Here is a 16,895-nt window from a genome sequence, read left to right as displayed (position 1 = left end):
CAATAACCGTGATGAAGATGTGGATGGCTGTGGATTCACTATCATACGTTCCATAGCAGTTGCGTGGTCTGCCTCATTAACTCATATGCCACTTTTCCTGGGCATGATCAGACATGTACCGCTCGTGAGTATGCACATAGCAAAAATGTGTATAGAATGAGATAGTATTCTGCAGGAAAATATTGCAGAACTTCATCATTACTCTAGAAACAATATCTGGAAAAACAGCTACTTACGTGAAGCCTGTTACTATTGGTTCTACCTGCTGCTCCCCAAATATATCGTTAAACTAGAAAGAAAAGATTAAAAAACAAGATTAAATTAACATTTAAACAAAGGAATTGGGCCCATGATGTTTGGGGGATAGATGAGGGAAGTCTAGAGTTCACTTAGGCTATGTTCACACATCTTTGAGGTGGAAAAATCCTAAAGAAATAAATGGGGGTAATTGCTGTGGGGTTAATCTACTATTTTATCCATGTGGAATCCAGTAACTGACCTGTCACTTTTTTTGCAGCATAGATACAAAATTTGGGCTCTTTGAAGAGCAGATTTCCCATTGAAATTCATGGGAGATGCATGGGAAGTGGATTTTACACAGATTTCGGTGCCGAATACACATCAAAATCTATGTGAAAACATTGGGTGAGCACGCCCTTAGGATAGATTCACACAACTCTCTTGTTGCTGAATGCTCTGTAATAATAATCACCCCAAATATAAACTAACGCTTCTGTGGACTTTAATGGACACACGTATACCAAGAGGTGGCACAATTTTTTCTGCACATAGCTATTTCCTAATCAGAAGCAGAGATAAAGGAGTGGAGCTCAGGATGTCCCTCTTTTATTACTTTTATTACCCATGTAAATGTATCTGTGTTACATATTCATATATATCCTTAATAAAGCAAAAGTATTCTAGCTCCACTTTACCTCTTTTAGAGGAACATGTCTTTTTCAACCAAAGCTGTCAATCATTAAAATTTCCAAATATTTATTCCTTTAGAAAAGTGCATCTGATCCCTATTAGCTAGACATAGCTATTCTGCACATTTATCATTCAAACATTGAGCATTAAATGGAATCTGTCATCAGATGTTTGCTATGTAATCTGAAGACAGCAGAGATAGAGGCTGAAATACAAATTTCAGCGATATGTTACTTATTAGGCTTTGTGCTGCTGTTACTTACAATGAAGGCTTTATCACCAAGAGATTATAACTGTCCGGACTACAGTTCAGGCTACTGCTAGACTGACCATGCCCCCTCCTCTGATAAGCAGCTCACTGTCAATAGACAATGTACATAGAGCGTTGAGGTGTGGGCGGAGTTAGCTTTCTGGGCTCTGCTACATGCTCCATCTGAAAACTCTGATTTAGTTATAACTGCTCCACTCAGTAAACTAAGTGACACATCCTTGAAATCAGGGTCTTTGTTTCCTACATTATGCTGCTGTCAGATGCGGTAGCAAACACCTGGTGACATATTCCCTTTAAGTAAACAAAATGTCTGTAAACCTAGATTTTTCTTGATTTTAATAATTCTATGAGATGAGAATTAAACATTTCTGCAACATATTAGAGGAACTTACAGAATCTTCGATTGCTGTGCTGTATTGTTGAAAGGTAGCGCTGGATTTCGTTGCTAGGTCGAGCGATTGAGGTACATCTAGTAATCTTAGAGGAGGGCTGATGGTGTTAAGTGTGGCTGATTTTCCTATAAAAGAGTACACCAAATACAGTTTATATAGTTTATGCAAAATTACATCTAAGACATCCTGCAAATTTAATAACTTAAAAAAATGGTAAAATGATGGTGAGTATATATTCAAATGCTTGTCCAAGACTTGTACATTGAAGACATATCTGTAGTGCAGATCATCAATCTCCAATCGTTCGACCCCCACTGATCAACTGTTTGCAGTAGACGTACACAGTGTACAGAGCAGAACCCTACTGTTTAGTGACCATTCTCAAGTACCGCAGCTCAGCTCCTTTTTAAGTGAATAGGGGCTGAGCTTCAGTACTGAGAATGGCCACTAGGCAGTTTCTAGAGCCACGTACTGTTATAGAGCTCATGCAAGTAGTCCTATAACAGCTCTGAATTCTCTCTATTGTTTAACATAAACCTTTCATAACTCGCTATATACTGTAACTATCTTTCAATGTTAAAGTTAACCTACCCTAAAAATTATAGACTGTTTATGTCTTTGTCAGTGGGCAAACGTACAAAATCAGCAAGGGATCAAATACTTACTTCCCCCACTGTATGTACCTGCACTTTATATGTAGCTTTGATAATGTTATATAATTATGATCACTCTGCCTATATCTATATGGCACTTGCACCTTGTTTTTTCTTGAGGAAGGTTCACGCATTTGAACCGAAACGTTGCCACCATGGGTTAAATCTACCACTCTTTTTTGTCACATATCTTGGAGTGCTGTCTTCCATTGTTGCTGCTTACAGTTTATAAAGATCTATGAAAGTTATCAGGAGCTCTATACAGTTGGCTGGGAATTTTTTTTTTACCTTGAATGGTAAGTGTACTGGGTACAATGGTGAATTGGGCATTCTTCCTGTTTGATGTAAAGTTACCGAGAGCTGCATCCACATCAAATAAAAGAGGAGTGATAATAGGAAATACCACACTATAAAGAGTCCATCCGCTGTTGTTCCTGAAACATAGATAGAAAACAGGGTCCTTAAAGCTGTGAAAATGTAAGTGGAGTATCTCTAATACTTAATGATTCTGATTAATATGAATTTTTATGACTTAATTTGTCTATAAAGTTGATGACACTCAGTCCTTGAACTAAGCGATGCCTGACATTACTTACGTGAAGGTGACAGATGCATTTTCTGATGTTGTAATATTTGGTAGCAATAATAAGCTATTATTGACCTGGAAAGTAAAAATAAAATGCAAAATAAATAGAAAGTCCTCATTGGTATGGAATTTTCTGAATAATTCACTAAGAAATATTGTGATGAACACTTGAAGAGGATCCAGCGAGGGTTGAGGCTTATAGTCTTCAAGGTAAAACTTTATAGCACTTTTTAAACTTGAACCATAGACATTGACAGTGGGTGCATCTCAGGGTTAATAAGACCTACACGTTTCAACTTCACGCCTTACTCATGGTCTACTATGGTAAACGGATTTTGTTCAGATTTTTTTGTCAAAATTGTGATGCTTCCAATTTTGCCTATTAAAAGTCTGTCAGAAGGATTTTGACCCCTAAACTGTCATCACCAGCTGCAATCTCCAAAAGGATTGATGTGTCATTCGCTAAAAATGAAGCTGAACGCCACCTGATTGTGCCACATGCTGATTAAGTCAATGCAATCAAGAATTTGGAGATGCTGCAGTTTAAAGAGAAGTTATTCACATCTTATTCCTGCCAATATGCTTGACGGCCATCTCCAAGGACAGAGAATGTCATCTAAAAGTCCTATCCACGGCAACGTCAATTACACCAGAGCAGTAATACTGCATTATTACTCACAATAATGATTATCAGTCACATGAATATAGGTGATTTAAACTTATACCAAGAAACTGAACATACCCAATTGTTTGCCTGGGTTTTCAGTATATCTTGGGATGATTGATTATATGGAATCAAAATGAGGAAACTGATTGAAACATCGAGTGGCGCTAGGTTACTCAGGTTAACGCCTGTAAAACAAAAAGAGAATTATTGTAAAGATAGAAATTTTATAAATTTCTTTTTCCTAAGATTCTAGCTGTCAGTTGACAAGATCAGGTTAGAAAATTGGGATCAGATTAGAAAGTAATGACCTACAATGCTACAATGTTAAAATGAAAAATAGGCTATAGTACAGACTTTACAAATATTCATAACTTGCTGAAGTATACATTTAGGTCCAGAGATATTGGGACAGTAACCGAATCTTCATGATTTGAGCTCTATTTTTTATTTAAAATGAAACAACTAAGATGCAACTAAAGTGCAAATAATTTTCAGGTTTAAAGGAGTTGAACAAAAATATCCTGTGAAACATTTAGCCATTTTACTACAAAGTCTCCTCATTTCAGGGGCTTAAAAAAATTGGGCAAATTAACTTTACCATAAAAAAGTTCATTTTTAATACTTTGTAGAGAATCCTTTGCAGGCAGTGACTTCCTGAAGTCTGGAAACTATGGACCACCATGGTCACCTGAAGTCTGGAAACTACGGACCACCATGGTCACCAAACGCTGGGTTTCCTCCTTTGTGATGCTTTGCCAGTCCTTTATTGCAGCTGACATAAATTGTTGCTTTTTTGTGGGTCTTTCTGCCTTAAGTTTTGTCTTAAACATGTGAAATGCATGCTCAATGGAGGCTGAGATCTGGTGATTGACTTGGCAATTGCAGAATATTCCACTTCTTTGTCTTAAAAAAAACCCGGGGTTGCTTTGACGGTACATTTTGGGTCATTGTCCATCTGTACTGTGAAGCACCATCCAAATAATCTTGCTGCATTTGGTTGAATGTAAGCAGAAAGTGTAAAGGCCCCGTCTCACATAGCGAGATCGCTAGCGAGATCGCTGCTGAGTCACAAGTTTTGTGACGCAACAGCGACCTCCATAGCGATCTCGCTATGTGTGACACGTACCAGCGATCAGGCCCCTGCTGCGAGATCGCTGGTCGTGTCGGAATGGCCTGGACCTTTTTTTGGTCGTTGAGGCCCCGCTGACATCGCTGAATCGGTGTGTGTGACACCGATCCAGCGATGTCTTCACTGGTAACCAGGGTAAACATCGGGTTACTAAGCGCAGGGCCGCGCTTAGTAACCCGATGTTTACCCTGGTTACCAAAAAAAACAAACAGTACATACTCGCCTTTCGGTGTCCAGGTCCCTTGCCGTCTGCTTCCTGCTCTCACTGACTGCCGGCCGTACAGTGAGAAGTGAGAGCACAGCGGTGACGTCACTGCTGCTCTCACTTCTCACTGTACGGCCGGATCTCAGTCAGAGCAGGAAGCAGACGGCAAGGGACCTGGACACCGAAAGGCGAGTATGTACTGTTTGTTTTTTTTGGTAACCAGGGTAAACATCGGGTTACTAAGCGCGGCCCTGCGCTTAGTAACCCGATGTTTACCCTGGTTACCCGGGTGCTGCAGGGGGACTTCGGCATCGTTGAAGACAGTTTCAACGATGCCGAAGTCGTTCCCCTGATCGTTGGTCGCTGGAGAGAGCTGTCTGTGTGACAGCTCCCCAGCGACCACACAGCGACAAAACAGCGACGCTGCAGCGATCAGCATCGTTGTCTGTATCGCTGCAGCGTCGCTGTGTGAGACGGGGCCTTTACTCTTTACTCTCCAGAATTTATCCTTCAGCATTCTTCAGTCACGTCATCAATAAACACTAATGACTCAGCACCATTGGAAGCCATGCATGTCCATGCCATCACACTGCCTCCACCATGGTTTACAGAGAATGTATTGTGCTTTGGATCATGAGCTGTTCCAAACCTTCTCCAGATTTTCTTCTTCCCATCATGCTGGTAAAGGTTGATCTTACTTTCATCTATTCAAATAACACTTTTCCAGAAATGGGCTGACTTCTTTAGATGTTGTTTGGGCAAAATCTAATCTGGCCTTTCTATTTTTAAGGTTGATTAATGGTTGCACCTTGTGCATCACTATTGACTCCTTTCGGAGTTCCCAACCTCACCAGTGTTGATATGGCCACTCCTAAAATTTCTGCTATCTCTATGATGGATTTCTTTTTTTCAGTCTAATGACAGTCTGTTTATCTTCCATTAAGAGTTTCTTTGACCGCATATTGTGGGTTCACAGCAACAGCTCCCAAATGCAAATGTCAAATCTGGAATCAGCTTCTGACCTTATACCTATTTAATTGATGATGGATTAACAAGGGATAATTGTTCTATTACTTTTGGTTCTTTTAAAAAGAGGCCAATAAATATTAAAGAGCATTAAAGAGCGGTAATTCCTAAACCTTTACTCCAATTAGGATGTGAATACCCTCAAATTAAAGCTGAGGGTCTGCACTTTAAACCAATATGGTTATAAAACTCTTCAATATCTTAAATATATTTGGGTAAACAGCTAAAATGTCAAAACTTGTGTCACTTTCCAAATATTTCTGGACCTTGCTGTATATTTCAAAGTGTAAGAACAACAAAACCACTGAATAGAACTCACTCATTCTCAGGATTAACCTAGGACATAGTTCACCTGACGGCATGCCTATTTTAAGTTATAAGAATGTAGTTGTTTTGTTTTACTTGTTATCCAGATAAACGACATGTCAACTGCTTGATTCAGTGGCATCTTTCTGTGTTTTTTTTCAGTGGCAATACTTGTTATACAGAAACTACCCCAGCACTAAATAGAGGGAGACATGGCTTTGGGAGGGGTGGCCATGTAACTCCTGCAAGATTGTTTGTACAGTATAGCTGTGTAGACTTTAAGCAAGAGTGATTCTGCTTTAAGAGGAAGAAGCACATTATGTTTGTGCCTGGTGTCTTACTGTGCGGAGGTGGCGTTTATATAGAGGATGTAACTCTGTCTTATGTCTCTCTCCCCTTTCTCTCACTGGTAAAACTGGAGGAAACATCACCCGCCCTCCCACGGTTATTATCACTGTAATGCAGCTTTATTTAACCATTACTTGTATAATTATGAATGTTTTATTGTATATGTTGAATTAGCCATTGTATATCTTGAACCGTGTGCAATTTTATCATGGTTATAAAGAGTTAATGTTAGCATTAAGTCCAAGGGAAGCACAATCCTTCCATCATGGTTTCCTAGAGGTTTTCTCCACAGGGTTTTTTTGCTCTCCTGAGCTCTGTAAGATGACTCTTTGTGAGCCTGAGGATTGCCAAGTTGGATCCCCTTAATGCTTTTGCAGGGCATTAATTCATTAGCTTACCAAAGAGAAATAAGTGCTTAATTTATTTTAAAAAATGGCTAAAAGTGTCATATATGGCTTGGAATTTATAACCCGCCCCAGCTTTGCGGTTTAGGAGTCAGGTGGAAGTTGCAGACAAGTTGAGGTGGAGACATTTTAACTAATAGAGAATGTAAAACCTCATGGTGGTGAACAGCATCCAGGACATTGCAATTGTAACGTCAATTGGGGCCGGGCACAGAGGTTAAGGCTATAGAGTGAGGATAATAGGGTCATTGGTGCCCTGAAAGTTTTCTGGCTAGGCTTGAATGGCAAGCCAGTGCGTGCCGCCCCTATTATGGCTGTCTGTCCTGGTGCTATATATCTTGGTACCGTGTTAGCCAGTAGATAGAAAAATATTTAGAATTGAGAGTCCTCAGTGGTTGATACCTTTTAATGGCTAACTGAAAAGATGGTAACAAATTGCAAGCTTTTGAGACTACATACGTCTCTTCATCAGGCAAAGACTAAAACAAATCCTGAAGAATCACATATTTATGCACAACATAGTATGGAAAAAAAAAAAAAAAGGGAGAGGGGAAAAAAACCATGGATAAGCCAGGTGACATGAAGCAGAATTACCATGGGTGATAAACAGTTACGTCCATAAATATTGGGCCAATTCTTAGATAAAGATTGTTTTATTGTCCTGTGATTAGGGTCTCTGTTTGATGACCCCACATGGTCTGATGGGCAAGTTCCTTAGTTGTAGTTAGTTGATGTAAAAAGACATAAATCCGTGTGACACATTCATTCCTGCATTTAGAGTGTCAAAGGTCGTCATCAGTTTATATTCCCAGACTCTCCTGTCTTTTTGCGACTTCAAATCGCAAAAAGACAGGAGAGTCTGGGAATATAAACTGATGACGACCTTTGACACTCTAAATGCAGGAATGAATGTGTCACACGGATTTATGTCTTTTTACATCAACTAACTACAACTAAGGAACTTGCCCATCAGACCATGTGGGGTCATCAAACAGAGACCCTAATCACAGGACAATAAAACAATCCTTATCTAAGAATTGGCCCAATATTTATGGACGTAACTGTTTATCACCCATGGTAATTCTGCTTCATGTCACCTGGCTTATCCATGGTTTTTTTCCCCTCTCCCTTTTTTTTTTTTTTTCCATACTATGTTGTGCATAAATATGTGATTCTTCAGAATTTGTTTTAGTCTTTGCCTGATGAAGAGACGTATGTAGTCTCGAAAGCTTGCAATTTGTTACCATCTTTTCAGTTAGCCATTAAAAGGTATCAACCACTGAGGACTCTCAATTCTAAATATTTTTCTGGTGCTATATGTCAGACAGCTGGAGATATCTCAGTACTTGTGAATCCAATGTACTAACACTCCACCTGACTTCTACTGTGATCGTTTTAATACTGTGATTAAAATAAAGCTGTGGCCATTTTCACAACCAAAAAAAAAATTTGTTTTGTGTATTTATTCCAGTGTCTAGGTTTACTGTAGTTATGGTTGTTTTTAGAAAGAGTGAGGGCCCATCCCATATCCAAAAGTCATGTATATATTGCAGTTTGTCTTACCATTTGAGCTGATGCTTTCACTGTTGAGTTGTAAATCCCCGACAAAATTATTGCTCTGGAGGCTGCTGACCAGGGCCCGTACAGTATTGTCAGAAGAGGGAACAGGTACTGTAGAATTTTCAAATTCAAGCTCAGTTGTAGCAATCACAGATCCTTGACTGCAAAAGCAAGTTACCAACAATGAAGACATCTCAAAGCTATAGGTGCCCACTTTTTGCACTTTCTTTCTGCTCCATAGTGTATCTGAGTCAACCATTATTGGTGCAGATAAATGTAGCGCGGCATGTTACAATATCTTTGATTGATGAGCTCCTTTACAATAAAAATCCACTATTCAAACTATAGTTGCCCAAATACATTAGATATTTTCCTAGCAAATCCCTTGAAACTATATTAAACTGTATATCCACATTTATTATTTTTTTACATTCACTATTTTTATTACTTATGACAGTTTGTATTCTGGAAACAATTTAACTGATTTGCGTCAAACTAAAAAAAAGTTGCTTGCCTTTTAAAAAAATTTGTCACAATGGAAGATATTTCAGTCAGAAACCAGTATCTACATCTGCTTACATCTAGATATGTGGTGAAATGTATACCACAAAAATGTACAAGCTTTGGGGATCACCTTTCATGTCACTTTCCAAAATACTCGAGTGCCAAGAAAAATCACATCATTTTTTGTAAATCCATCATTTGCTACTTTTTTGGTACAGTTTATGCCAAAAACTGTACAACAGTGTAAAATTAAAAAAATCTATAAGATATTTTAATAAATAAAAGGGTTAAAAATGGTTTACTTACCTTAACGCTATGACAGTAGCAGACTTAAAATTACTAAATTTTTCTTGGTAAATACTTGTCAGCTGAAATGGAGATTATATAAAAAAAATATGTTATATTTTCATTCTACTATGGCAAGCAAAAGAAAGGCCAATTATATTCACTAAGTACAGTAGTTAAGCAAATAATTAACCACTTAAAGAAATTTCCCAGCCTATAAATTGATGGCATTTTGCTAGACTATGATAGGTGGTTTGGAAACACCAACAATCCAGCGAATGGAAGGGATACTGTGCTGCTTTTCCTCTGCACTTTTCCCCCTTATCACCATGAATTGGAGCTTCATTCAAGTAAATCAAGCCATCTGGAGCGCCCTATACAACCAGGGGCATAACTACATCGGGAGAATTTTGAAAGGGAAATACTACTGCGCTATAATCCCTTTTTCCCAATATCGGTCTTTGGTCCTAGAGTTTGGACTCTCACTGAACACAAATAGTTAGTATGTCTTAGAAATATGCCATCGCATAAGGAAATAGTTAAATGGGGGTGTCCACCATTAGGAAAACCCTTTATTAATAGCTTTACTGAACAACATAAAGAAAAAACCATTTCATACTTACCTCCCAAACATACGCTGTTCCTGTAACGTTGGCGCTGTGTCTCCCAGTGGTCACATGGCATTGGTATGTCACATGACTTCTGTAGCCATTCACTGGCAGCTGATAAATTACAGCCAATGGTATTCCATCAGAGTAAACTTCTACTCTGATGGAATACTGAAATACAGCAAACAATCAATGGTCATTGATTGGCAGCAGATATCACTTCACATGACTTGTTACATAACTGCTGGAAGGGACAGCGCCAACATCACAGGACCGTTCTGGGAGGTAAGTAAGTGTATATGTTTTATGTTGGGTAGAGAAGCTATTGAGGGGGTTGTCCAGTAGTTGATAACCCATTTAAATATTTTCTTGAAAACTGGGTGGGTTTAGCATGAGGAATGTGGCCAACTGTAGCCTACTAGATTCACTATAATATACATATGCAACAAAGTGGCATAATTTAGAACAGTAATTTACTCAAGGTCATAACCAGGATAGATTTCTAATTCTGGCTCCATGACAACCTAAATGTCTGGAGGTGTGTGTATCTTAATGGATTTGGTGCATCCTAATCCATCAGGCTTTGATTAAGTTTGGAATAGGAAACACCAGTCTAGATGGATACCCATTTTGTCTCAAATGTGAACAAACAATAAGTGAGTTAACGTATATCACTTTATTCCATACATGCTAAAACTGCTGAACACAGATCCTCAAAAATCTGACACGTTTCAGAAGTAAACTTTCTTATTTATATCTATGAATAAGGAAGTTTACTTGGGAAAAACGGTTTATGTTTGATGACCCATGTTCAGTGGTTTTAGCACTTATGGAATAAAGTTGTACTAAACACGAGGTTTCTCAAGAAGGATGGAGTCTTGGCTTCTCTCTTACTCATTTATATAGACATGCTCTTCTCAAGCTGCTGCGCTCCCTGGGTGAAGACATTACAGGTGTGGTGAGCTGCTGGTTTTCATATATTAGAATACATGACTTATGTTCTTTGTCAGTATACACTCACCGGCCACTTTATTAGGTACACCATGCTAGTAACGGGTTGGACCCCCTTTTGCCTTCAGAACTGCCTCAATTCTTCGTGGCATAGATTCAACAAGGTGCTGGAAGCATTCCTCAGAGATTTTGGTCCATATTGACATGATGGCATCACACAGTTGCCGCAGATTTGTCGGCTGCACATCCCAAAGATGCTCCATACAAGGCAGGATGGATCCATGCTTTCATGTTGTTTACGCCAAATTCTGACCCTACCATCCGAATGTCGCAGCAGAAATCGAGACTCATCAGACCAAGCAACGTTTTTCCAATCTTCTACTGTCCAATTTCGATGAGCTTGTACAAATTGTAGCCTCAGTTTCCTGTTCTTAGCTGAAAGGAGTGGTACCCGGTGTGGTCTTCTGCTGCTGTAGCCCATCTGCCTCAAAGTTCGACGCACTGTGCGTTCAGAGATGCTCTTAGGCCTACCTTGGTTGTAACGGGTGGCGATTTGAGTCACTGTTGCCTTTCTATCAGCTCGAACCAGTCTGCCCATTCTCCTCTGACCTCTGGCATCAACAAGGCATTTCCGCCCACAGAACTGCCGCTCACTGGATTTTTTTTCTTTTTCGGACCATTCTCTGTAAACCCTAGAGATGGTTGTGCGTGAAAATCCCAGTAGATCAGCAGTTTCTGAAATACTCAGACCAGCCCTTCTGGCACCAACAACCATGCCACGTTCAAAGGCACTCAAATCACCTTTCTTCCCCATACTGATGCTCGGTTTGAACTGCAGAAGATTGTCTTGACCATGTCTACATGCCTAAATGCACTGAGTTGCCGCCATGTGATTGGCTGATTAGAAATTAAGTGTTAACAAGAAGTTGGACAGGTGTACCTAATAAAGTGGCCAGTGAGTGTACATGTTACAGCAAATCTAACATTGATCAAACATAACCAATCTTATATGAACCACTGTAAGAATTTGTTCAGGCCACTGTTATTCCTGGTATAAAATGGCCAATATTATGACTCCAAACAAATTCTGATGATCCTATTCACTATCCTGTGGAATCATCACTGCTCTGCAACAATGGTGCTGAACATTATACTGTTCTTGCTGGCCATAACACTTGAACTTTGATTAAAGTGCATTATTATTAGGTTTTACTGTGCTTTCTTGCTGGAATTGTATTAGTTTTTTTTAAAGTTAAACAAACTTTTTATTTAAATTGTATTTTAATAGAAACTCCAGGTAAATTTTCAAATTTTATGAGATAGAGCTACAATGGTCAGACTCATGAATTATGCCAGGGCTGTTGCTTCTTCCAGTCATGTCTTCCAAGTGCCTAATCTCCATGGTGCTATGTACTAAAAATTATCTTTAAAGAAGCACTCTCATCAAAATGAGTATCCACTTAACCCCTTTATGACTGGAGGTATTTTCAATTTTGTGTTTTCGTTTTTTGCTCCCCTTCTTCCCAGAGCCATAACTTTTTTATTTTCCTGTCAATATAGCCATGTAGGGTTGTTTTTTGTGGGACAAGTTGTACTTTTGAATGACACCATTGGTTTAAACATTGTGTACTGGAAAACGGGAAAACAATTCAAAGTCCGGTGAAATTGCAAAAAAAAGTGCAATCCCACAAAGTTTTTGTTTTGCTTCTTTGCTAGGTTCACTAAAACTGACATGCCGTTATGATTCTCTAGGTCATTACGAGTCCATAGACACCAAACTTGTCTAGGTTCTTTTTCATCTAAGTGGTGAAAAAAAATTTCCAAAATTTGTTAAAAAAATTGTGCTATTTTCCGATACCCATAGCATCAATTGAAGGCTTATTTTTTGCGTGCCGAGCTGATGTTTTTAATGATACCATTTGATGCAGATATGATCTTTGATCACCCATTATTGCATTTTAATGCAATGTCGTGGTGACCAAAAAAATGTAATTCGGCTGTTTTTACTTTTTTTTTCTCACTACGCCGTTTAGCAATCAGGTTTAGTCCTTTTTTTATTGATAGATTAGGTGATTATGAATGCAACAATATCAAATATATGTATGTTTGATTTTTTTTCTATTGTTTTATTTTGAACGGGCCAAAAGGGGGGTGATTTGAACTTTTATATTTTTTCAAAAAACTTTTTTTTCACATTTGGCATGCTTCAATAGTCTCCATGGGAGACTAGAAGCTGCCATAACCCGATCAGTTCTGCTACATGCAGGTGATGATCAGATCGCCTACATGTAGCAGAATACCTCATTTGCTATGAGTGCTGCCCACCAGGTGGCGCTCATAGCAATCCGGCATTGACAACCATAGAGGTCTCCAGGAGACCTCTGGTTGTCATGCCAACCCATCGGTGACCCGCAATCAGTGGCGTAGGAAGGGGGGGCGGGCCGCCCCGGGCGGCACAATGCAGGTGGCGGCCGGGTCACCGAGCCGCGGCCGGCGCTGCAGCTGTTTAACGCTATTGACATGCGGGCCGGCGCCCGCACATCAATAGTTAACAACAGCCGCCAGCCAATTGGAGGCTGGCAGCTGAAGTCGGCCGCAGCGCACACGTCGCTGGCGTCTGACGTCATTGTCAGTCGCCGGCGAGTGTGCGCTGCTGGAGGGAGCTCGCCGCCTGGAGCGCTGGTCAGGTGAGGAGACTCTGTTTGTTTGGTTTTTTTTGTCTTTTTTTGATAAGCTAACGGTGGACACACTGGGGGCAATGCTGGAGACACTGGGGCAATGCTGGAGACACTGGGGCAGATTGCTGGAGACACTGGGGCAATGCTGGAGACACTGGGGCAATGCTGGAGACACTGGGGCAGATTGCTGGAGACACTGGGGCAATGCTGGAGACACTGAGGCAATGCTGGAGACACTGGGGTAGATTGCTGGACACACTGGGGTAATGCTGGAGACACTGGGGCAGATTGCTGGACACACTGGGGGCAATGCTGGAGACACTGGGGCAGATTGCTGGACACACTGGGGGCAATGCTGGATGACACACTGGGGCAATGCTGGAGACACTGGGGCAATGCTGGAGACACTGGGGCAGATTGATGGACACACTGACTGGGGGCAATGCTGGAGACACTGGGGCAGATTGCTGGAGACACTGGGGCAATGCTGGAGACACTGGGGCAATGCTGGAGACACTGGGGCAGATTGCTGGAGACACTGAGGCAATGCTGGAGACACTGGGGCAGATTGCTGGACACACTGGGGCAATGCTGGAGACACTGGGGCAGATTGCTGGACACACTGGGGGCAATGCTGGAGACACTGGGGCAGATTGCTGGACACACTGGGGCAATGCTGGAGACACTGGGGCAGATTGCTGGACACACTGGGGGCAATGCTGGAGGACACACTGGGGCAATGCTGGAGACACTGGGGCAATGCTGGAGACACTGGGGCAATGCTGGAGACACTGGGGCAGATTGCTGGACACACTGGGGGCAATGCTGGATACTCTGGGGCAATATGCTGGACATACTGGGGCAGATTGTTGAACACACTGTCTGGGGGCAATGCTGGAGACACTGGGGCAATTCTGGATACACTGGGGCAATGCTGGAGACACTGGGGCAATGCTGGAGACACTGGGGCAATGCTAGACACACTGTGGGCAATGCTGGACAATTGGACATAGTGGGGCAGATTGCTGGACACACTGGTGGTAATATGCTGGACACACTGGGGCAGATTGCTGGACACACTGGGGCAGATTGCTGGATACACTGTCTGGGGGCAATGCTGGACACACTGGGGGCAATATGCTGGAGTCAGACACTGGGGCAGATTGCTGGAGACACTGTCTGGGGGCAATGCTGGACACACTGGGGCAGATTGCTGGACACTGGGGCAATATGCTGGACACTGGGGCAATATGCTGGACATACTGGGGCAGATTGCTGGAAACACTGGGGGTAATATGCTGGACACACTGTGGGTAATATGCTGGACACACTGGGGGCAGGACTGGAGGCATGGGCAGAATGTAGACATGGGGCATGATTGGAGACACGGGGCAGAATGAAAGACATGGGGCAGGATTGGATCATGGGGCAGGATGAATACAATGGAGACAGATGGGGCAGGATGGGGAGATCATATGGTGTAGAATGGATACTCATGAGGGCAGGATGGGAGAACATATGGCTGGAGCCAGGAATGAGACACACGGGGCCAGGATGGGGAATATTATTACCATAGGGGCTAATTAAGGGATATTATTACTGCAGTGATGTATTTATTTTATTTTTTGAGTATACTGTTTTAAATGGGGGGGCGGTCCAGTTACTGTGCAGAGTGACACTATATCGCCTTTTTTTCTCCATGTAGTGTAATGTAGAAGTTGTGAAAAATTAAGTAATGTGTTCTGCAAGCAGAGCTCGAGATAACTGTGTTATTTCCTGCAGAAACGAGTCCTGGCTGGAGGAAATGATGGCGGTCTGTGCTAGATGAAAGATGAAGGACTTCACCTAGAGACGTCACTGGTGAGTCAGTGTTATCTATACACTGACACTATACACTGTATACTATATACAGCGCTCCTGTGTATAATGTCACCAGTGATCACTGTATTACCTGTACACAGACACTGCATACTAAGTACAGATCTCCTGTGAATACTGGCACTTATGGTGATAGTATTGTGGTTTTTTTTTTTTTTTTTTTTAAATTACTGATCAGTATTGTAGTATTCAGTCACTATGTGGTGGTAGTATGTGGTCTGGAAATGGTGTTGTGGTATTTGTCCCTTGAATGTGCTATTTGGTCACCAAGCGGTGGTAATATGTGGTCTTGACATGGCGCGGTGGTATTTGTTCCTTGTATGTGATATTATTGGTCAAAATATACCTAAATTGTATTGCAGATTTTAACAAATATTTAATATGTTACAGTAGAGTAGGGCCCGGCCATTTTTCTGGAATAATCTGGTTCGGGTATAACATGACCCCCGTCACATGACCCCGTCACATGACCAGGGGGGGCCCACAGTGTCTGAACAGCCCGGGGCCCTGGCTACCTTTAATCCACCCCTGGTCCCAGCGTGCATGTCGCCGGCGTCTGACGTCACTGTCAGTCGCCGGCGAGTGCACGCTTCAGCTGCGTGGAGAGAGCAGGAGCGCGGTCAGGTAAGCAGAACTTGTTTTTTTTTGCAGTCCCGATCATGCGTGTTGTCCTGACTATTTTTGGTAACCTTTGTGTGTATTGAGCCGGGGGGGGCGCCAAACTCGGGAACAGCCCCGGGCGGCAAAAGCTCTAGCTACGCCCCTGCCCGCAATCACGTGATGGGGTCACCGATGGGCGGATTTCCAGCGTGATTGCCAGAAATGCATGTTTAATGCCGCTGTCAGCGTTTGACAGCGGCATTTAAGGGGTTCTGGGCACACGTCAGCTGTTCAAAACAGTTGACAAATGGCAGGAAAGATGTGGGCTTACCGCCGGACACCCAACGTCGGATAGGGGTTAATATAGTGTAGTCATCATATTATGCAGCACTGTGTACTTACAATTGTTCATTTTGCCCTTTACCCAGTTAATTCTTCTGTTTTCCATTAGGTCTATGACATCACGTGATTAAAAATAGATTAGCTGAATCCTTCTAAGCTCTCTGTAGAAACATGAAGTCTCTATTCTCTGCATGAATAATCATTGTAAAAGTCCCCGCAGGGAAAAGAGCAGAGCAGCTAGATGAGGAGGATGAATCAGGCAGGAAAAAGAGACCTCCTGTTTCTACATAGAGCTTAGAAGGATTCAGCTAGTCTGTTTTTAATTACATAATGTCATAGACCTAATAGAAAAATGAAGGATTAATTGGGTAAAAAAGGTGAAATGAGGAATTGTCCGTACACACTGCTATATAATATGATGACTGCAATATATTAAGAGGATAAAAGGTTTGATGGGAGGAGTGCTTCTTTAACACAACAGGAAATAACAATGTGTACATGCTGCATCCCCAGATATTGGCTACCGCTTCACCACACATTCCCTTTTTTCTCAGCCTGCCCTGCAGCCAGCC

At 41.6% G+C, this 16,895-nt stretch overlaps 1 protein-coding gene across 1 annotated transcript in view; it reads right to left on the bottom strand.

Moving 5' to 3' along the window:
* Positions 1-16,895, bottom strand: part of LOC143775625 (uncharacterized) — a 106,067-nt gene that overhangs the window by 30,617 nt on the left and 58,555 nt on the right. The window contains exons 4-10 of the mRNA XM_077263976.1: positions 9,288-9,349; positions 8,481-8,638; positions 3,575-3,684; positions 2,843-2,907; positions 2,535-2,680; positions 1,594-1,718; positions 237-289 (exon numbers count right to left, since the gene is read on the bottom strand). Coding sequence (XP_077120091.1) covers positions 237-289; positions 1,594-1,718; positions 2,535-2,680; positions 2,843-2,907; positions 3,575-3,684; positions 8,481-8,638; positions 9,288-9,349 — 719 coding nt within the window. The remainder of the gene's footprint in view (positions 1-236; positions 290-1,593; positions 1,719-2,534; positions 2,681-2,842; positions 2,908-3,574; positions 3,685-8,480; positions 8,639-9,287; positions 9,350-16,895) is intronic.

The sequence above is a fragment of the Ranitomeya variabilis genome, chromosome 5 (genome assembly GCF_051348905.1).
Source record: "Ranitomeya variabilis isolate aRanVar5 chromosome 5, aRanVar5.hap1, whole genome shotgun sequence".
In the NCBI taxonomy this organism is placed as follows: domain Eukaryota; kingdom Metazoa; phylum Chordata; class Amphibia; order Anura; family Dendrobatidae; genus Ranitomeya; species Ranitomeya variabilis.
Note: the sequence above shows the minus strand (reverse complement) of the source record. Positions and strands in the feature narration are given on the sequence as shown.